The sequence below is a fragment of the Panthera tigris genome, chromosome B1 (assembly GCF_018350195.1).
Source record: "Panthera tigris isolate Pti1 chromosome B1, P.tigris_Pti1_mat1.1, whole genome shotgun sequence".
NCBI classification, from domain to species: Eukaryota; Metazoa; Chordata; class Mammalia; order Carnivora; family Felidae; genus Panthera; species Panthera tigris.
Genome location: NC_056663.1, coordinates 126,581,387 through 126,595,331, shown reverse-complemented (window position 1 = coordinate 126,595,331; position 13,945 = coordinate 126,581,387). Strand labels below are relative to the sequence as shown.

The 13,945-nt window shown below is 37.6% G+C and overlaps 1 protein-coding gene across 2 annotated transcripts in view; it reads left to right on the top strand.

The window, feature by feature from the left end:
• GRID2 (glutamate ionotropic receptor delta type subunit 2) overlaps positions 1 to 12,221 on the top strand; it is a 1,443,376-nt gene extending 1,431,155 nt beyond the window's left edge. For both annotated transcript variants that reach the window (XM_042984179.1, XM_042984178.1), the window contains 2 exons: positions 8,347 to 8,587; positions 11,226 to 12,221. In XM_042984179.1, coding sequence (XP_042840113.1) covers positions 8,347 to 8,587; positions 11,226 to 11,648 — 664 coding nt within the window. In that variant the 3' untranslated portion in view covers positions 11,649 to 12,221. The remainder of the gene's footprint in view (positions 1 to 8,346; positions 8,588 to 11,225) is intronic.
• The last annotated feature ends 1,724 nt before the right edge of the window (positions 12,222 to 13,945 follow it).

The window sequence follows — 13,945 nt, the reverse complement described above, 5'->3', positions numbered from 1 at the left end:
TCTTAAGCCTCTTATAGGAATAAGGAGAGGGGTGTGATCAATCAGTCATCCAATCAATCAATCAATATAATTCCTCCCTCACGAAATTATTTTAAGCAGTAAATCACATGATATGTAATGTTTTTGATAAGTGCTTCATGAACTTTGCAGCATTATACATGCCTTTACTATTGCTATTCCTGTGGAAAATAGATTGTCTGGAGAAAGTTTACAGCTTATTTCCCCTACACAGAAAAAATGGGTGCCTTAAGAAGACATTACTTACTACATAAGGATGGACACTGTTTTCTTAATAAGAAAAGCAGATGTGACCAATTAAAGATGTTACTGAATTATCTTTTCTTTAAATTTGAAAGTGAGAGACCAGGTTTGAAGCCATGCAGGAAACTCGTCTTTTTCATGCAGGTCTATGACATACAGCAGTCCTCAATAATAACTGAATGTATAATTAAGTCCAGGTCTGTTGGTTGTGCCCTGTGGTGGGGAGCCAGGCAGGTCACTCCACATCACTAAGCAGGAATCAAATATGATCTCATCTCCCAGACCCCTTCCAGTACCAACATGCTGTCATGCCCATAAGTCGTCCATAGTAATTTCTACCAACCCTGAAAAACTTCTCGTTAGTTTATAGTACTTCTAGTCACAGGTTGTTAGAAACCATTTTTATATATTTTGATTAAAAGAAACCCCGCCTTTTCTGCTTCAATCTATTGTGTTACCCATTCTCAGTAAATCATAGTCACGGCCTGAAATTCTCTTAGTATAATATTTGTTCACCTCCCTTTGATCTGAAGATAAAGCCTCCATTGCCTAGAAAACGATTCAGCAAATACAGACCTCAGAAGACAAATGCAACCTGATCTCAAATAATCAAGGCAGTCATTCATTTGTAACATGGGTGGTCCCAGTCTCGGGGTATAGGTTCCAGATGTCTATTCCAGGATAGTCAGAAAACCAAGGAAATCCAAAACTCACTTGAACTATTATAGTGCCATCATGAATATAGAGTATTACCTCAAATTCATCTCTGTACTCATTTAATGGCACACACATATTAACAACAGGCATGACTACATATTAATTATTATATATTATTAATACATGGTCAAAAGCACTGGGATGACAGTCAAAATCTTTGGTTTTAAAACAGACTCTGATGCTTTCTCATGATGTGACTTTGGCCAAGTCATTTAAGCCCTCTGAACTTCAATATCTTTGTCAATGAAATGGAAATTTGTTGACTTCATAGAGTTATTTGCTACGGGGCTCCACAACAGATCAGCAACTACAGCCAACAGGCCAAATCTGGCTCAGGCCTGTTTTGGTAACCATAAAGGCAGAGTCACATGGTTGCAACAGTGTCTGGCCCTTAATAAAAAGGTTTGTTATTGCCTAAACCTTTATAAAAAGGTCCTCTGGCCTAAAGAATGATACTTATAAGCTTATTTGAAGTGCCATATTCATCTATGTGAGATGGTAGATGATGTTAGTGGACCAGATCGAAACAACGGCGTCTGGCTCAACTAACTGAAAGAATTAGTTAAAAGTCCAATTTAAACAAAGGAAATAGCTTCTAATAGTCTGCCTTCAGTTATTTGGTATTACTGAGGTATTACATGTTATCAAGAAATATCTGTTGTATCTAATGCTACTAACCAGACATTAAGACATTTTGCTTAAGAAAATAAAAAACGACTGATGCCCAGTTCGCAGGAAGTTGATAAAATTCGTTTTCACAACTCTGATGTTCAAAGACTGGTATTGGATATGCCAGTCAGAGCACCACTACACTTAATTGAATACTAAACCTGAATCTTTGAGAAGTGCTTTTGCTTCAATCCAAGTTTACCAGCATTTCTTCAGCCCAGAATGAAAGAAAGGACAAATGAATGAAAAACCTATTGAGCTGACATTTTTCTGAAAATCGTGTGCATGCTATTATTAATTCTTTCTCAGTAACCATGGAGAGACATTTTCGTGAGAACCCAGCAAATGAATTTAATAATGTGGGTATTCTGGGCCAAAATAGATCCACTCAGTGTCAAAAATACTTCTGTTCAGTTATTCCCAAATTTCTTTCTCAGTGTTAAGTGACATTAAACATTAATAAGTAATGAGACTCTATCCTACGTATCTTTTTTAAATTTTGGTTACATACAGCGCATAACCATATAACAAACAGATCAGATCGATGTTTTTAAGATATTAAAATGATGTTTTTCACCCTCACCAATTTCTAGTGTCACGTTGCCTCAACACTTCAGATTGAAGAAATGCCAGCTGGAGGTCTCAGATCATAGATTTTCTGTCATTATGTAGCTTCAATTCCCTTCCACTATGACAGGCCAAGAAGTCTGAAGACCCTGGGTATAAGAGGGATATCCAGAAGAGAAAAGGAAAGCTATACCTCCTCTGGCCAGAAGTTTCCAGCACGGGGCAGGGGGCAGGAGATGGGCAGGTGAAGGGGCGGTAGCTGGACCGGAATGCATGCCCACAGGGGGTAGAGGGTTCCTTACCTTAGGATCTCTGACAGGAGTCATGGGGCCTACCAAGCTCTTCACCAACAGAGGAGACCTCGGGTGGTGGGAAAAGCCAGAGGTGCGGTCAGGAAAAAACAAGGGTTAGGTCTTTATTCCCAGGCCTCTCTTGCTCCCATGTGGTGTGAATGCTGAGTTACAGCACATGCAGCACCTTTGGAGCCCTCCACAGTGAAGTGACAAGATGACCCCTCAGTGCTATCTGAAAGCTAAAGAATAGTTAGGGGCCGCATGAACAAAATGGCAGAAGCTGAGAAAGGTGTATAGCACCCCAGAGGCTGAGTCAGCAGACAGGAGCCCACATGCCTTAAAGGAACTGAGAAAGACGTTAGCCAACATTGGCGGACTTAAAGCCTCTGCCCGCTTCACCAGTAGTCACCAGTTCATATCTAAGGACTGAACCCAGGCCCATCATACCTAAAATGATTGCTGCCAGAGCAAAGCCAAGGACCAGCAAGAAGCCAGCAGCTCCCTCCTCCCAAGCCTCCAATGTAAGGGTTATAATGTCATTCTTTAAAAACCCTGATGCCATCTTGGAAAAAAGCAAGGAAAAGGGGAGGAAACGGAAGGATTGAGTAATTCTCTCAAGTAAATTGAGCTAAAGCTAGAGTCATGTTAACTTACTAGATCAGATTAAATTTTAAATCATATTGAGCTAATTTTAGTTTTGTTCCCACTGCTCAGCAGGCCTACTCCTCCCGAGGAAGATCGATGAAGTTCTGGAGAAAAGCTACATTTTCAATAGGTTTAGAAGAAACCTATTGGTGACAATTTTACTTAAGGTCTAACAAATCTCTGAGACTGACAGTGTTCTTCTCTAAGTAGTTACATATCAGAGGCTGTATAGGGGGAAATGTGCTGGAAGACAGACCTGAATTGTAGCCCTAACTCAACAATTTACTCTATGTTAGTCACAAAAAAAAGTCATCCCATCTCTACAACAGTGCTTCCCAATTGGTGTATCTTAGATGATGTACTAGAATATTGCTAAAATATTGATCCCTTCAGCCCTCAAAACAGACAAGGCATGTCCCCCTACCTTTCATCTCAGGCTACTCCAGTGTGCTATATAAATTGTTTTTTTGTGTGTTGAGTGTGATAATTTGGGGGAATTGTTGTTCTATTTGACTCGGTTTCTCCTCCATAGAATGAGTGGAGGGGGAAGTGAAGAGAATAGATGATGTCCTCTCTCACTTCTGTTCTAGTAGTTTATGCATCTATGAATGTAGGGAGAAAATTCTAATTGCAAAAAGAATCACAGGAGGAGTTCCTACACATATGGCCTGAAATCAAAATTCCTGCACTTAATTTTTTAAACTCTCTGATTACCTCTAAATTTGTTCCCAGCAGAAACAACTGAAAAGTCAGGTGTCCTTTTTCTCAGATAACCAGTATCTTTTTACAGCTCAGCAGGAATTTACCCACGGGTAAGAAAATTAGAAAGGAATCCACAGACTGCTATGGTATTCAAAGGCAAAATCAAAGCTACTTACGTGGGATCAGAAATTTGCATTCATCTTTCAGCAACCTGTTTCATTATAAATAATTTGAAAATCAGTTTCTAGAGCAGTGATTAAGAATTGTAAGTGATCAATAATTAGTGTAATTCTCACACACAAATGAGGCTTTTGAATCTTCAAAGTAAGTAAAAAGCTTTTCAAGATGAACACCTCGAATTTGTTGAATATTTTTATTTGAATATGAAAGAAGAATCTTCTGCTTCCCCACTCACGTCTCCTGAAATTTGCTCATTTATACCAATAAAGAACTCAGTGCATGCAGAATTGATCTATTAACCATTTTCAAGTTGAAGCTCGGTTTTATGGACTGCTAAAATTTTTCTGTTCAAGGGGATGACAAATGTTTTAATACTTTTGGACAAAAGAAAGGAATGCAATGTTCTTGTCAGTGAATCAATCATTCATTGATTCATCTGGGAATATAACTCTCCATTAAGAAATATGTACCGGAACAGGTCCAAAGAAAGAATGGCTGTCACGCATGCGGATAATAATAATTCTAGCATTTGAGTTGTGGTAGCCTACTAAGTGCCAAACAACAAGCAAGATGCTTTTGTTTATGGCTTCATGAGTTTTCACCATAACAACTCTCAAAAGTGCGAAGTACTGCTCTCATCACTCTGGGGTAAAAATGGCAGGAATTTTTTGGACTACACTCCAAGAAGAGGTTTTACTTATCCAGTTGTTCATCATGGTCTATTATCCAACTTTCTTTCTAATAGTTTAAGTTTATACTTGACACCTTTCAAACCCACCAATTAACTAGAATGACAAGAACACATTGCTGTCTGTGAGCAAAGACTGCCATCTTGTGGAAATTACAAATACAACAAAAACAATTATTCCGTGGGACTGAAGATCTGAACATGTTAAGGATTGTGCAGCTAGATTCTTGCATTGTTATACACACCCATACACACACACACACACACACACACACACACATCAATGCTAATTATAATTAAATACAAAACTTTCCTTTATGTGTGATTCAAGTTTCATTTAAAGATGCCAGTGCCTTTGAAATATATATATATATATATATATATATATTCCTCATTTATTAAAGGGCTCATCCAATTTGTCTTTAAGGCAATGCATTAGATTTTGCTAAACTTTCTTTAATCCTTAAATGGGCTTTTGTTAAATAACAAAAAGAAAGGTATAGTTACACTTTTCTAATGGAATTTCCAGGAGCATCAGATTATGTAGCAAGAATTTATGGCAGAACCCTGAGCTTAGAAAACACTTTCCTTCCTTCCCAACATTTCTATTCCATGCCAGCCTATATTCCTAGAATCTGTTGTGGGCTTAACTGAGGGGTCCTATTGTCCAGTCGTTCTGTCTATCCCCCAAAACGGGGTGTCCATGAAATGCCTCAGTTACCTGTGCTTCCTGGTATCAACCAGATAAAGAGATCTTTGTGGTGTGATCATCCTTGAAGGCAAGTAGAGGAATCTTCTCACTCTTTGCCCACAGTGATTCCTACCACCCAGCTTGCTGAACCTAAAAGTTCTATAATTAAACACATTCTTTGGATTTAAGGCCTTTTGCCCCATTAGCATCAAAATGGGTGTCATAGAGTATACTTCGTGTATACTTCAATGATTATGTTTAAAACCAAATTATTTTTCAGGTGTGAAAATAATAAGGACACATTGTGATAAAGATACCACTGAGGAGAAAGAGTAGGCAATCATTGGTTCCCGAATGAACATGTGACTGCATGAAAAGATAAATTAACATGAATTGAGGGCATTGAAAAGAAACAATATCACAGTGTTGCTCAGGCCATTCTGGCTGAATGTGCAGTTGTGGTTTAATATAAATTTTGACCCAAAGAAATACCTGGTGTGAGATCATTCTTTAAATACTTACTGAACAGATAGATGAATAGGAAGGTATCTACAGATACCTCTAATGTCAAATTTAAGAATATTTTTTTTTTAGAGATGACTAAATTTTTCCCTCAAAGTATTCAATGGTGTCTGACTACCTAGCATCTTTAGGTAGGCAAATAGCTAATGGGTTTGCCAAATTATTTGAATGTATTTGTGGATAGGCCAAGCAAGCGAATTTGATGCTGTGATTACAGATGTGTGTGATACCTCACACCATGCTACCAGTTCCCACGAGTAGTTGTTTCTTTGGGTGAAAGCACTGTTTCTCAAGTGTATTCCGTAAAACTCTAGCTCCACAAATTATTAATATATATTATTAGGGAAGAAAACAATGAGGAAAAAAAGAAGGAAAGTCAGAGAACTATGGGAAATGCTAAATTAAACAAAATCATTCAAGTTTTCTTTTCTACGGGTCTTCCTAGAGCCTTTAATAGACTGACTTCTCTGTAAGTTGCTGAGAAGGTGTTTCTCAGAGTTAGTGACCACAGAACCCTTTTCTTGCAGAAACCCCTCTAGGTACTAGTGTCCCATAGAACACACTTGTAGAGCCTGGAAAATACAAATGACTCTGAAAAGAGGGAAGAATAAGGATGAAAATGTAATCCATTAGTATTCACAATCATTTTAGTAAATTCAATGAATCAAATTAACTGCACTTTGAGCAATACCCTGAAGCAAGAGACCTTTAGACAGATCAGTATCATAAAAAAGGAGAAGTCCAGGTTGTGAAGGAAACTCCAGAGTAGTGTCGATCCCGGAGTGTCACCTGGGGGTGCTGGGGGTGAGGCTATGGGAACAGCCAAAGGTGGATGGTAAGACCATGTCTCCATCACAGCCCTTTGGACTGGTTTTACTCTTGTTTGACTCAAGTGGAATGTTGACTCCACCCCAACCATTATCTTTTAGCTCATTCTTATAAACCCCTGGATGACATGAAACCAGTAAAAAGGCAATGCGTCACCAAAAGAGCATTTACTCCTTCCAGACAGACATCATTTTTCTCTTTAAAGTTTTAAGATGTCTTTCCCCAAATGACCAAGACCCAAGGCAAGAGTACTATTTAGGTCCACATATCCTAAGGCTAACTATATAAAAATTATAAATTGAGCTAAAAACGCTTAGATAAAATATGTTCAATCCTCTTACCTTGATAAATACACCTCCATGGCCCTTAGAGGCCAGGTTTGAATTTCTAGTTTGTGGCTAGCTAGTTATACTACACTGACCCAGTGGCCCAGGGAGTTGGTCCCTGGCCCCCTCTCTTCCACCTCCAGCTCTGTCCTGCACAGTGAAGGATCGCCCACACAAAGGTATATAACCCTGAGTTTGTACATCCAAACTCAGTCCACACTCTCTAAACACCACTCTATAGACCGATGATACCCTTGTGGCTATGAGATTCTCTCTCAGGAGGAAATATTGGGACAAACCTTCCCAGCTCCTGAAGAAGCACTCTGAACTGTTTGGGTGGGAAATCTAGCAACCGTGAGGACGGTACACACGCTCGACCAGCTCATGGCCTTGGCCCTGACCGTTCTCACCCTGTGAGAGGGGACACAGTTGGAGAAAGGCCAGAGGTAGGCAAGAGTATTTGGAAATGAGAATAAAACCTCTATGAAAATCACACTTGAAAAAAAGCCTCAGTGTTTGCAGCTAGCCCCAGATTCTGGGGGGGGAAAGAAGACGAAGAAGGGTATTTCTTATCTGAATTTAACTACTTCTAAAAGCCTCTGGTCATCTTTTCTTCTTGTTCTCCAAGGTAAGATTATTTTCCCCTTTGGCATTGAAAGGGAAACTACATCAGTTGTGTGAAAACCCAAAAATGATGTATTTTATCAACTTCAAACTTGTCCCAAGGCTTTCTCCCACACTGTGTTAAATAATAGAAGACTTTTTAATTGAATTTCTTTGTGTGTAGCATATGCCGGGCGACATTATGCCAGCATCTTGCTCTAAGCAGCAAAACGTTCTTCATAAAAGCATTAAGATCCAAAGCGTCATTCTGCATGTAGGGAAGGGACACAGAACTGCAGCAGCTTGAAACCACATAAAAACAGTGCCTCTGAAATGTAATTGTAAAAACACATTGCAACAAAGCAGGAGGGGAATATTCAGACTCATAGAATAAAACCAAAAAAAGAAGAAGAAGGATGGGGAGAGGAAGGGAGGGGAGAGAGGGGAGAGAGGATCGCCTGTGGCCCAACTCGGTCTATAAAATCAAAGCAATAACGTTTTCAGTGTCCTGGCATTCCTTCTGCAGGCTACTCTATACATTCATTTCCCCTTGACAACCACCATCCTTTAGAGGTGGGGTTATAAATGGATGTGTTGTGGACCAAAGCAATAACCATGTCTGCAGTAACACATGACTGTGCTCTTTACCCCAAGGATCCTGGAGCTTCAGCAGAATGGTGACATGGACATCCTGAAGCACAAATGGTGGCCAAAGAATGGCCAGTGTGACCTGTATTCCTCAGTGGACACAAAGCAGAAAGGAGGCGCCCTGGACATAAAGAGCTTTGCAGGAGTTTTTTGTATCCTGGCTGCTGGAATTGTCCTCTCCTGCTTTATAGCTATGCTGGAGACGTGGTGGAACAAGAGGAAAGGCTCCCGGGTCCCATCAAAAGAGGTACTTGACTGAGAGCTTCAGCACTAAGTTGAGCCAACAAGCAGGTTGTCTTTCCAGGCAGGATTAATCACCAGAGAGAGGGTAATGGGTTGGGGGGCAGTCCTTATTTCTTCTTTCTTTGAATATTGAAAATAAATTTATGAAATATAAAAAGTGGTGATGCCAATACCAATTTCTGTTTTAGGACATCCCAGATAAATGAAAAGGAGGCTTAGTGTTTGAAAGACTGACGATTTCATGTGCCATGAAAGGCTTTAACATTCTGCCAAATCTCAAGATAGACTTTAATTCAGTGATTTTCTTAAAGGTTGTGATTCCCTTGGCCAGTTCACAAAGATGCTTAACATTTTATCTCAATAGGTTGTGGAACTTATAGGTAAATTACTTGTGTCTCTAAGATTCAGCGTAAGAAATACAGTGCCACAGCAAAATAATCGTAATTTGTCTCTTCACCACCAGTGACTCCTTCCCTCTGTATATAGACCTATAGAAATGATCATATGTTTTTAGCTCTTTGATGGCTCTAAGCTTAATAAATCCATTTTGTGGATCACCTAGAATTAAATTTTTAATAAAATAAAATTAAAATTTTTTCAGAGATCTGAAAGAATAATTGCAGAGTTATACACAGTATCTCTTTGAAAGTGGCATGTGCCTTGTTTACATCAAAAATTATGGAATTTATAAATGATCAGAGAAAATAGGAAGTTAAAATAAATTGCTTGATTAATTTATCATATTTCCACTGGATGTAAAAGGTGAAAAATTTTTAAATAATGAAATTATATTCACTAAAGATTCACAAATTGAAATGAAAAATAACCTGAGTTTGCTGCATGGTTTGATTTGCTGGATAGTTTCAAAGGACATTTTTAAACTTTCTGTAACTAGACTTTGACTAATTGATGGTTAGAGCGAATCCTGAGAAGATCTGCTTTAATGCATAAATAAAAATGACTTCCGATTTGCATATGAATGTTTACATGTTAGTGTATTCTTTCAAACAGATTTTTTTCTAAAGTAGTCTGAGAATTCCTTTCTACCACTTTATAGGCAAAATTGATCAGCACCATTTATAAGGAAAAGCTCGACTTACCAAAGATAAAACTTAGCTTTCTACCTATCCAAATGATCATACGTTCTCAGTTAGTGGAATATGAACTAAAAATTAATCAGGTTTTATTGTAGTGTTTTCTTTATGGAATAAGCTTCTGGTATCTCTATTGACATTGATTCAATGCAAAAGACCACATTAATGCAACATTATAGCTGAGATTTCGTATTCTCAAAAATCTGGAAATTAAGGACTCCCCAAGCTCCTTATATTTTGAATTACTATATATAATATTAAATTTTTGCATTATTATATCTGTTGATGGATGACTACATTATAGTTGCTGTGGGAACCATAAAATTATATCTCCAACCCTCTAAAGTCTCAGTGATAATATTGCATTAATAGATATTTTTATTGGATTTTGAAATGAGAAAGGAGAAGGAAAAACAGTGATGCACATCAAAATATTTTTCACTGAGGAGCACTATAATAGCACAATGAAAAAAATACATACTCCATTCTAACTCATGACAGCTAATCCAGATCTATGAACAAATATTTTCTCTTCTTATGATTAATAGGTATTTTTAAACCCTCACGAAATTAATTTATTGAACTTGGCTATAAACATGACTGATAAAAGACAATTTTTTTTTCTTGCCAGTTTTATTTTTCAAACATTGGGCTTTAATGCTCACTTTTAGCGAAAATCCTAAAGGATTTATGAATTGCTTTCAACATCAGAAATAATGAGATTTTTACTTCCTTTTTCTTACTAAGTACCTTCTTACTAAGACTCCATTAGGTTAGCTCAAAGCATCTTTGATCTAGAGGCCATTTAGCAAAAACTTGGCCCAAAACCAAAGCTGTCATTCACACCTCATGACTTGAAGATGTCTCTAAAAGGTCTCACTGACCTCACAATATTGCCTCATTCAGGTGCTAGATAGCTTGAGCGTGGTATGAATCGAGAAATTGATTCTTTTGTGTTGAATGTTGCTCTTTCTAAATAATCTCACATCTCTCTGGCCTAAAGAGAAATAACATGTTAACAGTCACTAACACTTTAGTTTGAACTAGCATATCGTATCACTTAGCTCCAAGAAAGGAAAGTTAAGATTAGGAGTGAATAGTGGAAAAGAACAAAAATCCAGCTTGAAATAAGACACCCAGAAAAAGGAGGAAGCATGTGGAAAGAAGAGGTGTGGTGGGGAAGTGAGTTGTTAAAACCATACTTCTTATTTGTATTTTGCCTGGGTCTGTCCCTGATCTTATAGAATGCAATCACCCATCTACTGTTCCCATAGTTTTGTAGTTGCATGTGACATTTATAGAACTTCCAATGAAAGAAAAAGATTTATGATAGGTAACCTTATCTCAGAGTCATATTTGTACCCCCAGAATCTAGCACAATGCCTGGCTCATATTAGGTGCTCAATAGATATATGTTAAATGAATAAACCCCGAAGTTCAGTTAATTACATATCATGTTTGCTGAACTTTTTTTTTTTTTTTTTTTTTTTTTTTAACCATGGAAGCTAGTACTGATGAGAACCTTATCTTCTTTTTCTTCATCTCCAGGATGACAAGGAAATTGACCTGGAGCACCTCCATAGACGTGTAAATAGCTTGTGCACAGATGACGACAGCCCCCATAAACAGTTTTCCACCTCGTCAATTGACTTGACCCCTCTGGACATTGACACTTTGCCAACACGACAAGCACTGGAGCAAATCAGTGATTTCAGGAACACTCATATTACCACAACAACCTTTATCCCAGAGCAGATCCAGACTCTTAGCCGCACACTATCAGCTAAAGCTGCCTCTGGTTTCGCTTTTGGCAACGTGCCTGAGCACCGAACTGGCCCTTTTAGGCACAGGGCACCTAACGGGGGCTTTTTCAGGAGTCCTATAAAAACAATGTCATCTATTCCTTATCAACCAACTCCTACCCTGGGGCTCAATCTGGGTAATGATCCAGACCGAGGCACCTCCATATGAGCATCAAACAGAATCTCTTCACTGTTTCTTTTGTAGGACTCCCTTTGCAAGGAGCGACTGTAATATTGTGGGACTAACATGGATGTAACATTATTTTTCGAGAAAAATCAGGATTATTAGTAACAATTATAGTTCTTTCTCGCCACCTTCTCCCTCTTCTCTCTCTTCTATTTCTTTCTCCTTTGTCCTCTCTTTCTGTACATTTCCCTCCACTTTTTTTCATTACTCAACTTGTTCCCCCAGAATATAGTATACTAGGATCCTATTAGTCCGCTTTTCATATACTGTACTTCAAGTATAGGAAATGTGCACTGAGTATACTAAAAGCATATGCAGGATTAATTTCACATAAAGGCCTCTTACGTAACATTTCTCTATTTTTAAAAATATAATTGCAATAACTTCAGTCTTTTTACATTCTTCTGCTGCATCCATACAATGCTCCACTGCTGTTGAGTGTCCTTTAACTGTGGACCAAAGGCAACCCCTGCAGTGTTTATAAAATAACTTAAAGACCATTCAGGCCACATAATATGAGAATGCAATTTTGTAGGATTACAAAAAAAGCCATTAATATGCCAGTCAAGACTACAGTTAAAACTACTCTTGCACTGCAACAGTGCATATGACCTTTATGTGATTGTACAGTATTACAAGTTTTTTCTTATGTACAGTACACTTTATCATATGGCAGAAGCCTCTATTGTGTTAAATAAATTAGTATCTCATATATATATACATATATATGCACCTATATAATGTGTATATATATTAAAGGGCGGCCATTGCTATTGCAATTCATTTAATAAAGCTTTAGTTTGAAAAAAAAACAGTATTGTATACAGGAACTATGTATAGTGCAGGGGGTCTTTTCAGTTAGAAAAGGCAGGTTGCTTTAATGTTATTCTGACTCGCATTGTTTGCCAACAGAGAATATTTTATACTTTTGTTATTAAAACATCCAGGGCGATTTAATATTTGTTCCTAGATGTAACTCATTTGAATAGGTTTTGCATTTGTTATTCAGCAGTGTATAAAGCTAACCTTGATAATTTTACTTTTAATTAATTATCTCAATGGAAAATGCTATTAGCTGGACCACGTCCACAGCAGCACATAGAGCTCTATAAGAGTTTAAACGTAGATCATCGAAGGTTAATAAATCCTCTTCCAAAGTAGAAAGCCAATCAATACAACTGTAGTTGGGGAGGGGTGGGAGCCCTTAAGAAATATTGATGTGGCCTTAATTACTGTCCTACATTATCCTAAAGAAGAAAATATAATGACCATACCGGGCTCTCGACTTAACCCCCCTTTTTATTCAGTTCTATTTGGAGGAGTTATGTATTTTTTACATTAGTGCCAAGTGTATAGAAGGATGACAGCAAAAACAGTGCCTCTTTGTGCACAACCCTTTTAAAGTAGCATTCTTACCTGTTAGAACTATAGAATGAACTTTGTTTGTAATCCTTACATTAAAATGTGGTAAGTAGGAAGCAAGAACTTACCCTGTGTTTTTACGCAGCCATACACTTATTTTAATCTAATTCATTCCGTAGCTAGGATTGATATAGGAATCAACCTATGTGATTTGCTTTAGGAGAAATTAAAAGGTATATTCTTAAGGTATATTATATTTTGATGCTAATTCTGTTCTGGGGAGCATCTTGTACTGTCACTGTTTTTGTACTAAATCTTCAAATATTGTCTACTGTGTAAGGCAGAAAAATTTCTTATCATGCAACAACCATTTTGTTTCCAGGGTGACAAGTACCTAAGTGCATGCACAACTTGTTTTCCCTTGTAACGTTCATGATCTCATTCCCAACTCTGATTTGAAAACAAAACAAAACAAAAAAATACTTTACAACAAGCTATATAGGGGCATACGAGATGTTGCAGTGATTTTAGCTATCGACAAACTGTTAACCATGTACAATATTTAAAATAGGCCTATTTTGATGTATTGCCTATTATACAAATACACAAGACACTTTTTGGAGGCCTCAGTTATGAGTGGCAGAGCTTTCTGTGTATAATTTGTCTAAATAATTTGTCTAATAAAAACGTTTTCTAAACTTGCTCTCATACCATTGAAGTCTTAACTATAAGATTAGAAAATGCCTACTCTCTCACAGATCAACCTGAAGTTTTCTAAACACTTATCTTGAGTTAATTCAAGCATAAAACACATTAAGCTTTACTACCAGTACTATGCCAAAATGAATGGCTCTCTAGAAACAACACTATGTGATGCCCTAAACCGATAAAAGACTGCCTTTCTGCTATTTGAGACA